This window comes from Melopsittacus undulatus, chromosome 3 (genome assembly GCF_012275295.1).
Source record: "Melopsittacus undulatus isolate bMelUnd1 chromosome 3, bMelUnd1.mat.Z, whole genome shotgun sequence".
NCBI classification, from domain to species: Eukaryota; Metazoa; Chordata; class Aves; order Psittaciformes; family Psittaculidae; genus Melopsittacus; species Melopsittacus undulatus.
Genome location: NC_047529.1, coordinates 106,576,715 through 106,592,360, shown reverse-complemented (window position 1 = coordinate 106,592,360; position 15,646 = coordinate 106,576,715). Strand labels below are relative to the sequence as shown.

General features: G+C 41.6%; 1 protein-coding gene across 1 annotated transcript in view; it reads left to right on the top strand.

The window, feature by feature from the left end:
* Positions 1-15,646, top strand: part of TP53BP2 (tumor protein p53 binding protein 2) — a 47,723-nt gene that overhangs the window by 5,263 nt on the left and 26,814 nt on the right. The window contains exon 2 of the mRNA XM_034060469.1: positions 14,815-14,962. Coding sequence (XP_033916360.1) covers positions 14,815-14,962 — 148 coding nt within the window. The remainder of the gene's footprint in view (positions 1-14,814; positions 14,963-15,646) is intronic.

Sequence of the window (15,646 nt, the reverse complement as noted above, 5' to 3'; positions counted from 1 at the left end):
TTTTAAGCCCGGTTTCTTTCAGCTTAGTCACTTGTGACTCAGGCCAAGTCTTTTTGATCTTCAAGTAGTAGGACAATATTGTGTATAAAGGTCACTAGAAATCCTGGACATCATGTGAAGTGTATGTAATTATCTTAGTCACTGTTGCTTAACTGTTTTAGAGGTTTCAGGTCTTTTCTGTGGAACGGGAAAGACCTGAAGTGTTGTTTAGAACAGTGTAAGATAACGATAGCTGTAATTTGGGGTAAATGTGCCTGGAGAGGGAATAGTGAGTCAATCCGAGGGAGGACAGCAATCATGACTGTGTTGTGATGCTGGACATGTTAAAAGGCAGAAACCACTCTTCCGCTTGCTTTTGCCATTAGCTTTTTGTTAATCATTAACTTTCTGGATCTTGCTGCTAGTGTTTAGAGTTAGTCATGCGTGTGTCCTTGCCACTTATTTCACCACAGCCATCATGTGTCATTATGTGGACCTTGAATCCAATTGTGTCTAAAGGGTGGGACTTTAGGCACAAAAAAGTGTCAAAAAGGGTGAGGGGGTTTTTGTTACTGTGGTGTTAACACCAAGAATTTTATTACTGAGATGATAACATCATTTCTGTACCAGTTTCTTCTAGAGTGATGCTTCCACATCTTAATATGATACAATCCTTTGATAGATGGCTGTGTGTAGTGCTCTGACTTCTGTTGACATCTATTTTAAAAGGAGAATTAGGGGAACACTTCCTGCCTATTTATTTGTTTACTAATTTTAATTCTATGTGTATCTTTGTTCCTTTTGCAAAGTAAAGCATATACATTGTAAAGTCAAACATTACTGCAGTTATCCCTCGTTCTGCCTGGTTTTCTTGATTATTGCTTGTTGATTCAGAAAGACCTTTATCTGCATTGTATCTGGTCCATAGTTATAGTACCCAGGCTCGAGTGAAAACAAGGACTTGTTCACTGTGCTGTCTTGAAAGCTTCTGATGTTGTTATTTTGAGTCATTCAGTACCAAACATCTGGTCTGTAAAATACTAACTGCTGTGGATCAGAGCATTTAATAAAGTGAGTGGAAGCTGCAGGGAGGTTAAGCCACTTGCTAAAGGTCATGCGGTGAGTTCAGGCTGGGATTTGGGAGACCTGTAGGGTAAAAACAACTGGTACATACTTGTGTGGCTGTAATACAGGTCTGCCATATCCAAAGTAAGTATTAAATGAACTTGCTTAAAGTAATTACGTGGCCTGCACCCCTGCTTCTTTAGGGTTAATCATGAATTGAGAGAGAAACCTTTATGGTAATTCATTCAGCTCCATGCTTGAGAACGGTACCCCAGAGAGGTGCTTGTTCATAAATCCTTTATGTGTGTGTAAAGCCAGTGTTCCTGTTGCACTGTTTAAGGCATATCTTGGATATAAGAAGCAGCATGTGAATTTTTTGTCGGATAACTTGAGAGGTTTTCCTTGTCTTTTGATACTTTTTTTTTTTTTTTGAGGCTTAACTGCTTAAGGAGCAATTTAGATCTAAGCTTAGATTACGTATTTTCCTCTATTGCAATAGAATGTTAAATCCCATTGTTTCTTTAAATGGAAGCTAAGGAAGAGTCCCTGGAATCATGTCTTCTTCTTGCCTTCAATTTAACTCTGTCATTTAAAAGAGGAAAAGCCATGTTTTCTTAGTTCTTCAGGCTCTTTTTTAATGCTGTTATTACTCCACTTGAGCTCTGTCCTGCACCAAACCACGCGTGTGCTCTGGTACTCCAGTGGAGCCGCAGCCTGCCAGTCTGTGAATGTGTTGAGGCCTTGCAGATAAGGAGCTAGAAGTCTACATGTAAGCACTGGTGTAGAGTATCCCTCTTGCATTCACAAGGTGTCAAGGCTTGTCCTTCTGCAAGGTTACTGTCCCCTTCTTGGGTTTCATTAGCCAGAAGCAAGGCACATAGGGTTCTCACCCCAGTGTTCCTTAGTTGTGCTGGATGAAGTTGAATTTGTGTGAAGTGGCTGAGCTGTCACACAAACCATAGAATCACAGGATACTGGGTTGGATTGGACCCCAGGTATCATCTGCTCTAACTTTTCTAGGGAAAAGCATGGCCTAGATCTGATGTCCCAGCACCCTGTCCATTTGAATCTTAAAAATATTCAATGTTGGGGAATCCATGAAGGCTTTACACCCGATTGCTGGGGTTTTTATTCAGCTGTTTGTCATGCCAGTGCTCAGTTCCCTTAATGCCTGAGTGTGGTGGCTCGTCTAGTGTGTTGTTTTCCTTTTTGAAGTGTGTGCAAACACCTTTCTTCACCCTGCTCTCCATCCTACATAAGTGTTTGCTACCCTGAATGCAGAGCCTCACCTAGATCAGTATCTGGGCTGTGCAGAGCAGTGATTGATTGATGGCTTCTTTCCTGACTTCTTCAGAAAGTGAAACCCATTCTTGCCATCTTTGGGCATCCCAGGGCTGGAAAGACCCTGTAAAGGATGGGATTCCCAGAATCTGTTATTGATTCTGGGGTGTAGTAAGACTCTGTGTGTCTCTCAACATAATGAAGTGTTCAGGAAAAGCTGACACAGCAGGGAATGTGACTGATTTCTGTCTGCAAGAGAGGAAGGGAGGTGTTGCTGAGTTGTGAAAGGCAGAAATGCGTAGGGGCCAGGCAAAATACTCCAGACCTCCTTGGAGAATGCCACAAAGCTCTCTTGTGAAATACCAAACCTGACAAAGCAGCCCTGCCATGGGTCTTTGACGAGCTGTGTTTCTGAAGAGCGTTGCCTGCTTGTCATGCGGCCCCATAGCCACTTTATCAATGATAGCCATGCTGTGTCTTCCAGCCTTTTGAGAACACATTTTACCACAAGTAAAGGTTTGTGTGGGGAAGCTATGGAAACAGCACTGCATGCTTCTTGCCTCTGAATCGTTATTCCTATGCTGTTGTATGTAGGTCTTGCCCACGAGGCCTTTTCTGCAGTGTGATTTACCAGTGTTGCATAAAACCATTGTTATTTAGAGTGCTTCTCTTGCAAATAGCATTTAGTGAAGTTGGGTTAGAGGAAAAAGTTTTCAGCCTCCAGGGAAGCTGAATGACTGGCCAAATAGTAACAGGCTAAAGGGGGACAATAACTGGACTTCTTGGGCAAAAGAAGCCTGTTGAGGAACCCAGCATAGTATAAATGTTGATTTGATTAAACTATTGTGTTTAATTTATATAAAAGAGCTGTGGGTATCCCCTCAGTGACCACCATTTCATACAAGACAGTCTGTGAAGGTTACAGTCCTGACTTTGCTGGTGACAACATGCAGAGCCACCCAGCAAGCCTGCTGCCTCTCTCTGATGAACTGCTCTCCCTTCTTTTACTTCTCAGCTGGTGTGTCTCTGTAAAACCTGATACTGCTTAGAATAAGTGCTGGGGTGTAAGCAGCACTTAAATAAAACCTGTCAGACTGATCAACTGTACAATCTGCCACCCTTCTGCAGCTCCTGTTAGGGTAGCTGCATGTTTACTGATGAAAGTTAAAGGATGTAGAGTTCCACATGACAGGAGCAAAGGTTAAATCAAGTGGGGTGCTTGGTGGGCTAATAGGCGTACAGAGGGGGAAAGATTTTTTCCTTCCCAGTTCTGCTGTACTTGTTTTGCATATCCCATTGTAACGTGGTTTATGAAGACCATCTGACCATCCATCGCTTCCAGTGCTGGAATAGCTCCACTGGTCTTTTTTAACTTGCAAAATTACAAAGAAGATCCATCTGTTTAGGTGCAAAAGCTCAATGTGTCTTCTGTGTCAGTTGAATGTAGTGTAATCAGTATTTTCATGGTTACTAATGACTTCCTGTGTGTTTGCAGCCCAGAAGTGGTAGCACAAACCCCCCCTTCTTTATGGCTTTGAATAACTTCAGCTGTTGTCAAACAGATATGATCACCAAGCGTAGGCATTTTGTGCTGGTTTCCTTTGGCATTGCTGATGGCTATGTTGACTGCTTGCATTGCCATGCACAGGCTGCTCTTAGTGTACTGGCAGTCATCTGTGTCTGACAAGCAAAGGTTATTTAACTTCAAGGTACACTTCCATTGCAAGAGGAGTTCCCACCCAGAACTAGTGGTGGATAGGAGTGAGATATCCTTCTGCAAAGGTATGGTGTGACATTACACCTAATTAATTTAATAGTAGGATGCTACCTAAATGGATGGTCTTGTTCCTTTGGTTTTCATCCCCACCCAAAGCCACGTGTCTTTTGTAGCTTCCCTTGAATTTAGCAAGGAGTTGGGTGACAGCTTCCTGGGTGGAAATGCTACCTACACGAAATGCAAAAAGCATCAAAAAGGTTTATATGGTGGAAGTGATATGCCATGTGGCTGCACAGTTGGACATAATGGGGGTGGATTTGGGAAGAGTATGGCTTACCTCTGTCAGCACACCATTTAGGTCAGCTAAGCTGTACCAGTCAGATGATATTTGATGCTTTCCTTAACCCCCATGTTGTCTGGAGATTGTAATAGAGGGGAATTTCTTCACCATCTTTGGGTATTCTCACTCACTGGGGTGATTAAGCTGGAGTAATACAAACATACATTTATCCTGGTGAGATAGAGAAGCTCATACAGCAGGAAGCCTCTGCTTCCTGGAGGCAAGTATATAGGAAGCTGGAGCTGATCTTGGAAGCAGTGAAGCACACAAACTGTTCTTGGTCTGAAATTCCTGTTTTGAGTGTTTCTTTTTCACTTGCCCTGAAGGTAGATGGCTGAACAGTGAGTTCTGAGGTTGCAGCATGAAGGAGATACCAACCTGTGGTTTTGCACTGTAGTAATGCACTTTAGGATACCGGACTGCTCAGCCTGTATCACAGAACAGCCCAAACAGTGCATCTTGTGACTTCCTCACACTGCAATTACCTGTGTGGTTAAACATGTGTCATGTTTTGCGTGCCAAGAAGTGGTGTGTTCTCTGACTTACCTGTGCGCATCATGAGTGTTTTGGCTTGTCATAGATCTGTTTTGTGGAGGTAGGACACACATTTTGGCAGCTGTTTTCCTGGAGGACTGAATAACATGATAGGAGTAGTATTTTCAAAAGTGTTTGTCACTGAGCTCTGTGAAGTTGCTGGGATTGGACTAAACTGGTGTCCCACACTTCTTTTTTCTGACTTGATTTGTGTCGCTATTAAATCACAATGTTTATGCTCTATAATCTTAACTTAGACATTGACTCAAGAAAAAGACAAATCCTCTTTTCTGCTTACTACTCTGCCTCTCCCATGGGTGCTCCCAGCACAGCCCCCTGTTGCTCGTGAATAGAAGGTAATAATTTGCTTGCTGTGTGACAGGTCAGGCACTTGTTGCATGCTAAATGTGGATTTGACTTGCATGTGCTCATGCGCTGAGGTTCAGTGCTTCCTGGTGTGAATGTTGATCGTCTTTTTGTTGGCGAGATGATTATATGTTGGCTGGAAAGGCAGAAAATGAGTGTTTTTAAACCCAGTGAAGAGCTGGTGTCGTAGGCAGTGGGTGGTGTGGTGTGGGTGGTAAGGTGCCAGTTGGCTGTGATAGCCAGCCTATTTTATTGACATGTAGGTTGTGTTAAATATGCTTTCAGCCCTGATGTGGGTGTAACTTTGCTTTTTGCTGTGAAGGATCCTGGGTTGTACCAGTTCTCTTTTGATTACCAGGATAAATACAAGGTTTCCTTTTCATTGTAAGAATATACCTGCATTGTAAGGGACTATTTTGAGAGGTGTAATTCTCAAGTGTCTTGACTGGGATCACTTTGTGTGGCTTTTTACTGGCCTCTAGCCGTTCAGGAGGCTAAGACAACAGTAAGGCTTATTCTCAGTGGGGAGGGATGCAAAGCTGAAGAGCAGCAAGAGCAGCTTAGTTTCTTTCTGTATATTTTCCTTTATTTAGTAGGGTTTTTTGTTGTTTTTTGTTGTTGTTGTTGTTGGGTTTGTTTTTATGCAAAGACTGCCCCTGGGTTTGACGCATGTACTGCACATTGAGATGATTCAGGCCTGAGTTTGAGTTCATAACCCTACACATTATGCTTGGATGTTGCTGTGGCTTAAGGCTCTTCTTGGGTGCAACGTGTTGCTATACTGAAGAATGGGAGGCGGAGTAAGCGTAAACCCCTGTGGTTATGTTGTACGAGTCAGACTGTTATCCTTTTCCAGAGCATAGTACCTTTTGGAAGAATTACATGGTATTATTTTTTTTACCTGCCTAAAATAATATTAATTGCTTTCTCCTTGTGTACCAAGTGTTTATAACTCGGTGCTGAATGCAGAAAGTGAGGCAGAGTGCCTGAAGGGGCAAGCCTCCAAAGACCCAGTTCTCCTTCACTGACTCTAGGGAGGAGGAGGGGTGAGCTCCAAGTAGGACACCAACAGTACAAGTCCAAACACCACGTAAAGTCATGATTCTGCCAGTCAGCTTGCAGCAGGTTTTGGTGGTGTGTCCAGCAGTGCAAACTTGGTGGTTCTAAGGAGCCACAAGGAGGGATTTGAGGAGAAAGGGGGAGAGTACTGGGAAGGGGGAGAATATATGGAAGTGAGGAACTTCACAGATGGCAATGGGAAGAAATCTGTGAACATGCTGCTCTGTGGAACAATATGAAGAATGTATTCAGGGTTTGTTTACCCTGAATTCCTGCAGTTGTTAAACTAAATTGGTGCAATTCCAAGTGTGGATTCAGGTCTGAGCAGAATGAGCTGTACATGATGTGCTGGCAAATGTGGGATGCTCAGTAAAAGGCTGTGGTTTCTTACATATATTACTGAAACCAGTTTAGTTTATATATCTTAAAAAACAAACAAACTGGCCTACATCTTTTACAACATTTTCTTCTCCTTAATGCTGATGTTGCAATAGATACCTGCAGTGTAAAAGTAGAAGTGGCTTTAAAAGCCACACTTGATTGAAATGGGCCTTCCTTCAGTGATGCATAGTTCAGCTATGGCGTATGAAGTGTGTTGCTGCTGTGCTTAGTGCTCATCCAAAAAGTGAGTTTTGTTTGCATAGACCTTTCTGCTGTCTGGCTTGTGGGGAGACTTTTGCTCTTTTCCTGTGTGTGAGAATGACTGAAGAAATACATCAAGTTGGAAAATGTAACTTGGGTTCAAAAGTCTTTGGGAAGCTCTATTCTTAATGGTCTTTTGCCTAATACTCTACTAAAAGAGGGGTGTCACGATGTGGGAGTTACGGACAACGCTGAAACAATCAATGTGATCCAACGAATGCCATTTATTACAGAGCATCTGTCCTTTTTATACTGTTGTCTGCATCTGCTTACAATAGCTTGGTGTATTATACTTGGCTACATACACAATAACTGGCTGTATTAAGATTGGATACATAATCAATAGCTTGCTGTATTAGTAGATACATATACAGTGTAGCACACAGCAACTAGTATACAATTGGTTACATTAAGCCTATGAGAGCCTAGTCTCTAAAGCTTGCTCATAGTTCACTATAGTGTTTTAGCACATTCCAGTTTCTTCTAATCCTGCTTGCACTGTTACTTTTGCTTCTTTACCCACGGCTTTCTTCCTCCTTGGTTCATGTTGAGCTCCACGCAGGCACTTACTGACTTGGGATTGAGGCCTGCACTCATCATAAACACCATCTTCTAATGCTAAAGCATTGGGATTGGGCACAATATGCCCACTGCCTTGCAGCCAGCCCACAGAGGGGAGGTTAGGAATCCTGTATTTACCAGTCCTGAGCTGTGCCTGATTTCACAAAATCAAAATGGCTAAACCAAGAGAACGATGATTTTCCATGAGGTTTGGCAGAAAGATAGTAATCACATCTTCCTCATTTGTAAGTCTTAACTGAAGCACTGAGCTCTTTGAGGCTGAAGTCCATGAACTAGAAGGGTTGAAAACCTACATCTGTTAATTTGAGATGGTAACAATGCTTGGTCAGAACTCTTGTTTTCCTTGCAGCTCTTCAGATTCCCCTAATGATAATTCAGATGTATGTCTGATAGCAAGACCTAATGTGGTGCTTGTGCTATAGTGTTTTGCCCAGTTTATCTAGTGTGTACCAAAAGCAGATGGCTTTCATTCTGTTCTCTCTACATTAAAGATAAGGGGGAGAAAAAGAAGGGGAGGGGAAACCTTTCTCTTTGCTGTTTCCAGCTCCTTCTCCCATCTTCCCCAATGTGCACATAGATGTCATCTTTTTTCCTGCACTCAAAACATACATTTTCGCCAAGAATAAAATAAAAATACATAATAAACTTATCTTTAAAATAAACTATGCAAGCAGAAGCTAGCATGCCTTTTAGAGTAAAGGCTCAGTCTTGTTTTCTCCTGTGATACAATTGAAAGGGAAAAGAGCTGTGCTTTATATAGACTGGGAATAATCTGAACAATCCCATGGTGCTTCCTACTGTACTCCACCTACCTTGCATCATAACTTCCTTTCTCGTATTTAGGGCCAAAAGCCAGTACAATATAAGTGGAATAGTGTGTGCAGTGGGTGAGACTGCAAGAGCCCACACCATGGGTGTGGCTGTAGGCAAATACTCGACTCTGCATTGCTGTTGAACCTAGCTTTATTGGATGGCTGAATATGAAAAGGATTAGGAATAGTAATCATCCTGTGTGCCTGTCTTCTAGTAAGTCTGTGATAATCTTTGCTTACCTTAATCGTTTACTTACCTTAATCTTCAGGTCTAGTAAGTGAGGATGTTGCCTGCTGAAGGACTGTTTCCAGGTTCTGAGGAACTTGCTACGGAAGAATCACTGAATTACTTTGTTATTGTGGTATACTTTGCATTAAATGGAGGGCTGTAACTATATACCAGCACAAAGTGCTGCTTATCAGAACAGGAAAATGTGCTGTTGTGCAGGTTGTCTTCTCTTGTTTAGAAAGTTGCATCAAGTCAGCAAAAATACCTGTTATAGCAGCTGATTTCTTTGTGGCCATCTGGGAAGGTGCAGCATCAGTGTTCCCACTAGGTAAGGTGCAAGACTTACTTTTTGACACTGTTTGTGGGGGGTTTATATTAAACAGGGAAGACTCATTTGTGGTTAAAACTGTGGGTATGAGATCTGCGGGTGGAAGCAGTTATTTCTCATTTCTCTTACATGTACTTGAAATTTGATAGCTAATTTAGTCATTCTAAAAATTTCATGTTGCTGTTTCTTCATTTAAGATTAACTTCTAGCAATATATTTTAGGTCAGGATGTAAATTCATAGAATTGTTTAGGTTGGAAAAGACCTGAAGAGCAGCTTTTAATGGCTCCTTAAAACAGAGAGCTAAGTAAATTTATTATGTAAGATAAGACCATTACTTAGCTGTGTTATGGAAATACAGAAACCCCAAACACTAACATCATGTGGTTCAAGGGTATTGGGTTTTGGTCTAAAATGCAGAGAATATGAAATGTGGTACAGAATTATAAGCTCTAATGCAGGATAATGGATCATGATTTCCAGAGACACTATGCTTGTTTGGCTATCAAGTAACGTTCTTGTGTCTGTCATTGCCGCCTTCTATGTGTTAGTTTTCCTGCCTAGAAAGTAGGAAACTGCATGTTTGTATTACAATTTCCTGGTCATAAGATGCTTGGAAGATGAAAAATACTATGTGAATGCGTGCTATGGTTTGTATTGTATATTGCATGCTGTGCAGGAAGACTGCATAAAGTTAGGAATTCAGCAAATAGTGAAAACCAGAGTAAAGGTTTAGGGTTTCTTTTGTGTTTCATCTTTAGTGGATTATAATATTTTATAAGGGTTGAGTTTTGCCTTGGAACATTGTTGTCTATTATTGCAATTCTATGATCTAAATTGGATCTTTAACTAGAAATTATTGGGGGGGAAAGTATGTTCATCCTTTAAACTCTGGTAGTTTCAGCAATTAGTGAAACCCTTGTATTTCAATCTGCATTATGCACAGTAATAGTTTTCTCCTGAATATTTGCATCCTTATATAAGTTATTATTAATATAATATTAGTATATTAATTAGAAAGTGCCCGATGTGTCAGCCTTTTAATACCCAAGATGTGTTATTACAGTTGTGTAGTAAGGAGTAAGAGAAGCCTGATCCTTAAAGAAACGCCATCAAACCTGAAAAGTAAATTGCATTTCTACTCCTCCCCCTCCCCCCCTTTTTAATCAATAATTGAGGTCTTGTGATCTAAGGAGAAGATTGATATGAGGTCTTTCATATAAAATGATATCCTGTGGCATGGATGTGAATTGTAAGGCATGTGTTTGCTGAGGTTTGTATTCCAGACAGGTTTGGAAGCTGACTTCTGGGTTTTTTAATACAACAAAGCAGGATCCAAAATGCAGTGTGGTTGTAGCCTAGCGCTTTTGTAGGGCTAGCCATTAAATATTTTACTTTCAGTTGAAAACTAACTTGCAGATGTTGAAACCTGTTATGTTGTATTTAATATCAGTGCAATTGCATGAAATGATCCCATTGATGAGATTAGCAGCAAATGGGTCAGATTTGCAGGCAAATGTAAGGCTCTTTGGACTGACATGCAGAAGAGAGATGGAGGATTATAAAGTGGGGTGTGACTTGCTTTAATTGATGCCCTCTTCTGTCCTGTTTGGTTGCTTTTCTAGCTAGGTTTTCTTCCTGTTCCTGGGTGTGTTACAATCCAGACTTAGTGGCTGTAGTTGGAGGTGATGCATAAATAATATGGGTTGGAACAAAATTATATATTTCACGCTAAGAGAACTCAGAGTTGTAATTCACACAGATTTGGATTTTGTTAGATTTCTTAGATGTCCAAAGAAGCGGGTTTTTTTTGAGACATGAAGTCCATTGTGTTTTGTGCTCTGCTTTGCTATCCAGTTGTTTGTAATTCATACATTGCAGTCATTCCTTGCAAAAACTTGCTTTAGCTCATGTGTCCTTGGTCATTGTGTCCTTTGATGCCCTTGATGCATCTGATCGAACTGCCTCATTTGGTGGCTCCATAGCTGCAAACTTTTATTTTCTAAGGTGTAGCAGAGTCAGCTAAAACCTGTGATGTGATTTTTAGAAGGAACTGCTTCAGTAGCTACAGAATACATCCCTGGTTACTTGCAAGTATGCCACAGTACCCGTAAACAGTGAGTACCTCTTGGGTGTGGGGAATGAGGGGGAAGTCTTTAGATTAAAATTCAGTTAGGGACCTGACTCCTGTTTAAAGGTGCTCAGCCTGTACAAGCACTCCTAAAACTCACTCTTTAAAAGTCTTGAGAGGAAAAAACCTGATGGAATTGTCAGAAATTTCAGTATTAGCCTGGATGCTGTCTTTAAAAGAAGTGGAAGGTCTGAGGATTCTCTGCCCCAACCACTTCCTCCCTCTTATTTGTTTAACCATTTATGCCTAGCTTGAAACTGTTGGGTTTTTTTACATGTTGTTTCTTTTTCCCCCCTTTATATTAATTCCTGGATGCCTATATCTAACCATCTTAACATCTTCATGGTTTAGGAAAGAGCAAAAGATGGCTTTAATGTTCTAACTTGATGCAATCTATAGGGTTTCAGCTTCTGAACAAGGTGCCATGTGACAATTTTTGTTCCCTTTGTTTTTCAGAGCAATCAAAGAGCAATATAAAGTAGCTGGGAGTGTGGTTAATAAAGGTTGCATTTGAACTGTTCTTAGGGGTAGGATAAGTTCTTGGGATCCTGAAACAATGTGGCTTAAGCCACAGCAGCTACTAAGAGCTGGGAGCAGTGCCAAGAAGCCATAGCAGGCTTTTGGTTCACACCAGCTGCGTTATCTTTTCCACCCTCTCTGGGGAGAGGGGCATCTCTTTGATGGGTACTCTCAGATCAATGCTTGCCCTAGGCTCTGATGCATCCAGGTGGGGAGCAGGCTACCCTAGGAGACCTTGTAGTTGTGCAGACAGTGGAGCAGACAGAGCTTGCTCCTTGCCTCTGTCTTGCAAGGTGCTAAATGTGACCACCATTTGGATGGCAAGAGGAGGGTCACAACTACCTGGAGGACTTCTGAATCATCTCAGCATTGTCCCTGGAGCTAAAGGGAAATGGGATGAGGTAACTGTGAAGGTCATGTCAGTTTTGTAGCCTTTCAGTTGCTTAAGACTCTTAAGACTTTGAGGTATGTTTTGCAGAATGTGGTTTAATTATTTATACACTCACACCCCCACCAGTTCCTAGCATATGTGGGATAAAGACACTACTAAGTCTCAGAAATGGCTCTCACACACCAGGTTTGAATGCTCTTGGCTTAAGGTATTAGTAATTATCCTGAGCATTGTGGATAGAAACGACAACTCGTGATACTTCCTGTGTAGTTGTCTGTATTGGTACATCCTCCTAAGGATTAACAATTGGATATAAACAGGTACACTGAACAGTGAGCAGCCATGCTAGGGTCAAATTAGGTCTGCTTTGTGTGTATAATGCCATGGTTTTTATAATTATCTCTTGATGCCCAACTCTGAGCTCATCTTTTAAAACTAACAAGTGTTACTGCAGATGCACAGCCTGTGCAAATTAGTGTTCTGAATACGAGAACACTAAGTTCATATGAGAACACTAACCTCATATGAATATGAGGTTGTACAGCATTAAATGTGAAGTGTTGATGTGTTTTACATACCTATATAACCCTGCTCTAAAGCTATTTGGGGAGCTTCTTATTTTATACTTCTGTGCCCTAATTTTTGTGATTAAGATCTATTCCTACCTGGTTGCACGTGGCATCCCTCGCTATCAGCCTCCTCTAGAAATGCTACATCAAAAAGATACCATGTTTAGTGGCAAAAGATTAAAGCTGGTATCAGAGTTCCTGCTTGAGAAGCTTTGTCTCTTAATTTAGGTCAGGACTTCAGTGTGTTGTGCTGTAAACAGCACAATGATTGTGCCAACCTTCACTACCTTATAAGTGCTGTGTGGTAAGCTGATCCTACCTGACTGCATGCGGCACAGCTCTGGCCCACACAAAGCATACCCGAGAGGGAGCAGCTTGAAACACATCCCCTGCCACCCTGGGTGAGCAGCTGTGACCCTGGCCTGCAGGCAGGATGCTCCTCTCCAAGAGCGAAGCTGTGGAGTGAGCAGCAGCCTTGATTCAAGGTAAAATCCACAAGTCCTGTGTGTTCCACTCCATCTGCCTGCTCTCCACGTCTTCCTTTGGTCAGTAACTGGAACTTTGTTGCTGCCTTTGCATTTTCCACATTGTCTCTCCTAACTCCTCTCCTTACAAGTGTAAGGAGATGGTTGGGGGAGCTAAACATTTTCTTCAAGGTTGCAGGCAGTCTTGAGCTCTGTTTCAGCAGATTTTTCCCATTTTTTTGTATGTTTTTAGAAGGTCTTCAAGAATTTGTCAGAAACTGTTGTCTTGGGGAGCTGGGCAAAACCAGAGATGAAGCTCTGCATGCTCTTGGTGCTAAATCTGGTGCAGTACCAGGCCCTGAAATACTCTTTGCAGGTGTTTTTACTGCCACAAGTGGGACAGATACCGTGTATAACAACACAGGTTGAGTTTGGAGTGCTTTTTCAGAAGTGTTTAAAGAATTAAGACAGCTTCTCTCAGAGGGGTGCAAGGAATGTTGGCACTTGAAAGAGCCCTGGAAAGACTTTGGAGACATCAGGGATGTGTATGACTGTATTTCAGGAGAATCCCCAAGAGGGAGTTCCTAAAACTGTGAAGAAGGTGGGGCTAAATTTTACTTTGCAGTGGCATAAACCCTCCCTTCATTCTGGAGTATTCACACAAAATCATATAAGTAATGCTTGTTGTAATGGTTTTGTGCTTTGTTGTTTGATTTGGTCTATCTTTATTTTGACCTTTGAACTCGTGTCTGTAAGGATGTACATACCCCTTTTACCCTCTAAAAATGAGGACAGGTAAGGATTTGTCTTTTCCTGCAAAACCAGCTTTTTCAGTTACATGAATTCTGTAGCCTATTGATAAGGCATTTCTGTTGCTTGAAATGCTTAGAGGAGTAATTGCTTGCTGGGTGTATTTGACAGGTTTTTGTGTTGCTGGGAGTCATGCAACTAGCAGCCAGTTGATAGTGAAATTGAGAATAGGTCTCAGAAGAGAGTTGACATTAATTTTTAGCTAGCAGCTAAACTTTGATAGCAGTTTAATATTAATAGCATGCAGTGAGGTGGTGTTCCAAGGCAGTCATCACTGATATTTCCTATCAAAAAAAGAAAACTAATTTCTAAAATGCTCATTTCCTAGTTGTGGCAGGAAAGACACAAGCAAGAATAACATCTCTGTGGTGTGTTTGTATGGAATAATAACCAAAGATCAAGGATCTTTCTACAGCTGTGAAGAGGAAGCCAAGTGAAATATCCTTACTTCCTTGTGGATAACGTTTGGGGGGACCTTGTATTCATACTGAGACTAGGGGCATAGCAAGTAGACTTGTGTTTCTACCCTTAGATGACATGTTATGGAAATGCAAATTTCACAGCCTATGTAGTAAGTTCTGTTCTTTGTTAGTGTGGTTGCTCTTTATGGATGTAGTTGTCATTTTTTTTTTCATGATAAATACAATTCTGAACTCTAGATGGCTGTTTCTCCTGCATCGAATAGATGCAGTATATACATATAGTAAGGTGGGATGAGTTCTGATGTTAAGGGTGAAGGAAGGAGCAGTTGGTCCAGATTTGAAACCAAACAATCCTCCAGCAAGGTAATTTATTTGAGCAGAGAGTAACTTCTGCAGGATCTCAGTTGCTTGTACCAAAATCTGGTTTTGTTTTGAAATTCTGTGTGCACAGTAGTTAAGAAATGAAACAATTATGTTGAGAAGAAAGCATTTAATGAGAGGGTTGTGACTCCGATGTGCAGTCTGGCTTTGTGCTGTAACATAACTATGTGCTGTTATCTTTTTGTATTTTCCAGATGTTTCTGACGGTGTACCTCAGTAACAATGAACAGCACTTCACTGAGGTGCCAGTCACCCCTGAAACAACCTGCAGAGATGTGGTGGAGCTGTGCAAGGAGCCTGGTGAGAGTGAGTGCCATCTGGCTGAGGTGTGGTGTGGCTCAGGTAGGTAACTCTTGCACTGTGTGAATTACTACCCATTCACTGCTTCTAATACAGTAGCACATGGAAACCTGACAGACATGGTCCTATCTTAGAAGGTTTCTGCCTTACAGTTTTGCTAATCTCCTCTTCAGGCCTGCTGCATGATAATACATCTACAGAAAGGCTGACACGTGCAAAAATGATCTGAAAGCAAAAGGGGACTCAAGCATGCAGATGTCTTGAGTGTCTATGTGTCTATGCAGCCCTTCCCTGACTGAAATGTCTCTAAGGGTGTGGGGGAGTTGTTTTCTTTTCCTTCTCTTCACAGTGGATCCCAGTGGCCTGTATGTGGTTTTTGAAGTAGTATCAGTAGTTCTGTGACCCAGTCAGAACTGTTTCTTCAGCCTTGTAGCTATTTTCATGTACAGTGGCAAAGGAAAATTTCCTTTTTCTGATAACACCTTCATTGTTCCCAATTGTGTTCATTTAGTTTCGAAGTGAAGGAGTGTTACCAGAATTAGTAGGAGTCACCTGATGTGAAGTGCTCTAAAGAACATGTGTGGGAGGGAAGACATAGAAACTGCTTTGGACTGTTCACTGTCCTTTTAAGCTTGTGGGAGAGGGTTTTATGGATGTGGTCAGTTGTGGCTTTTTTCCTTCTATGTTCTTGCTGATTTTTGTCTTGGAAGTTCAGGTCTCCCTGGT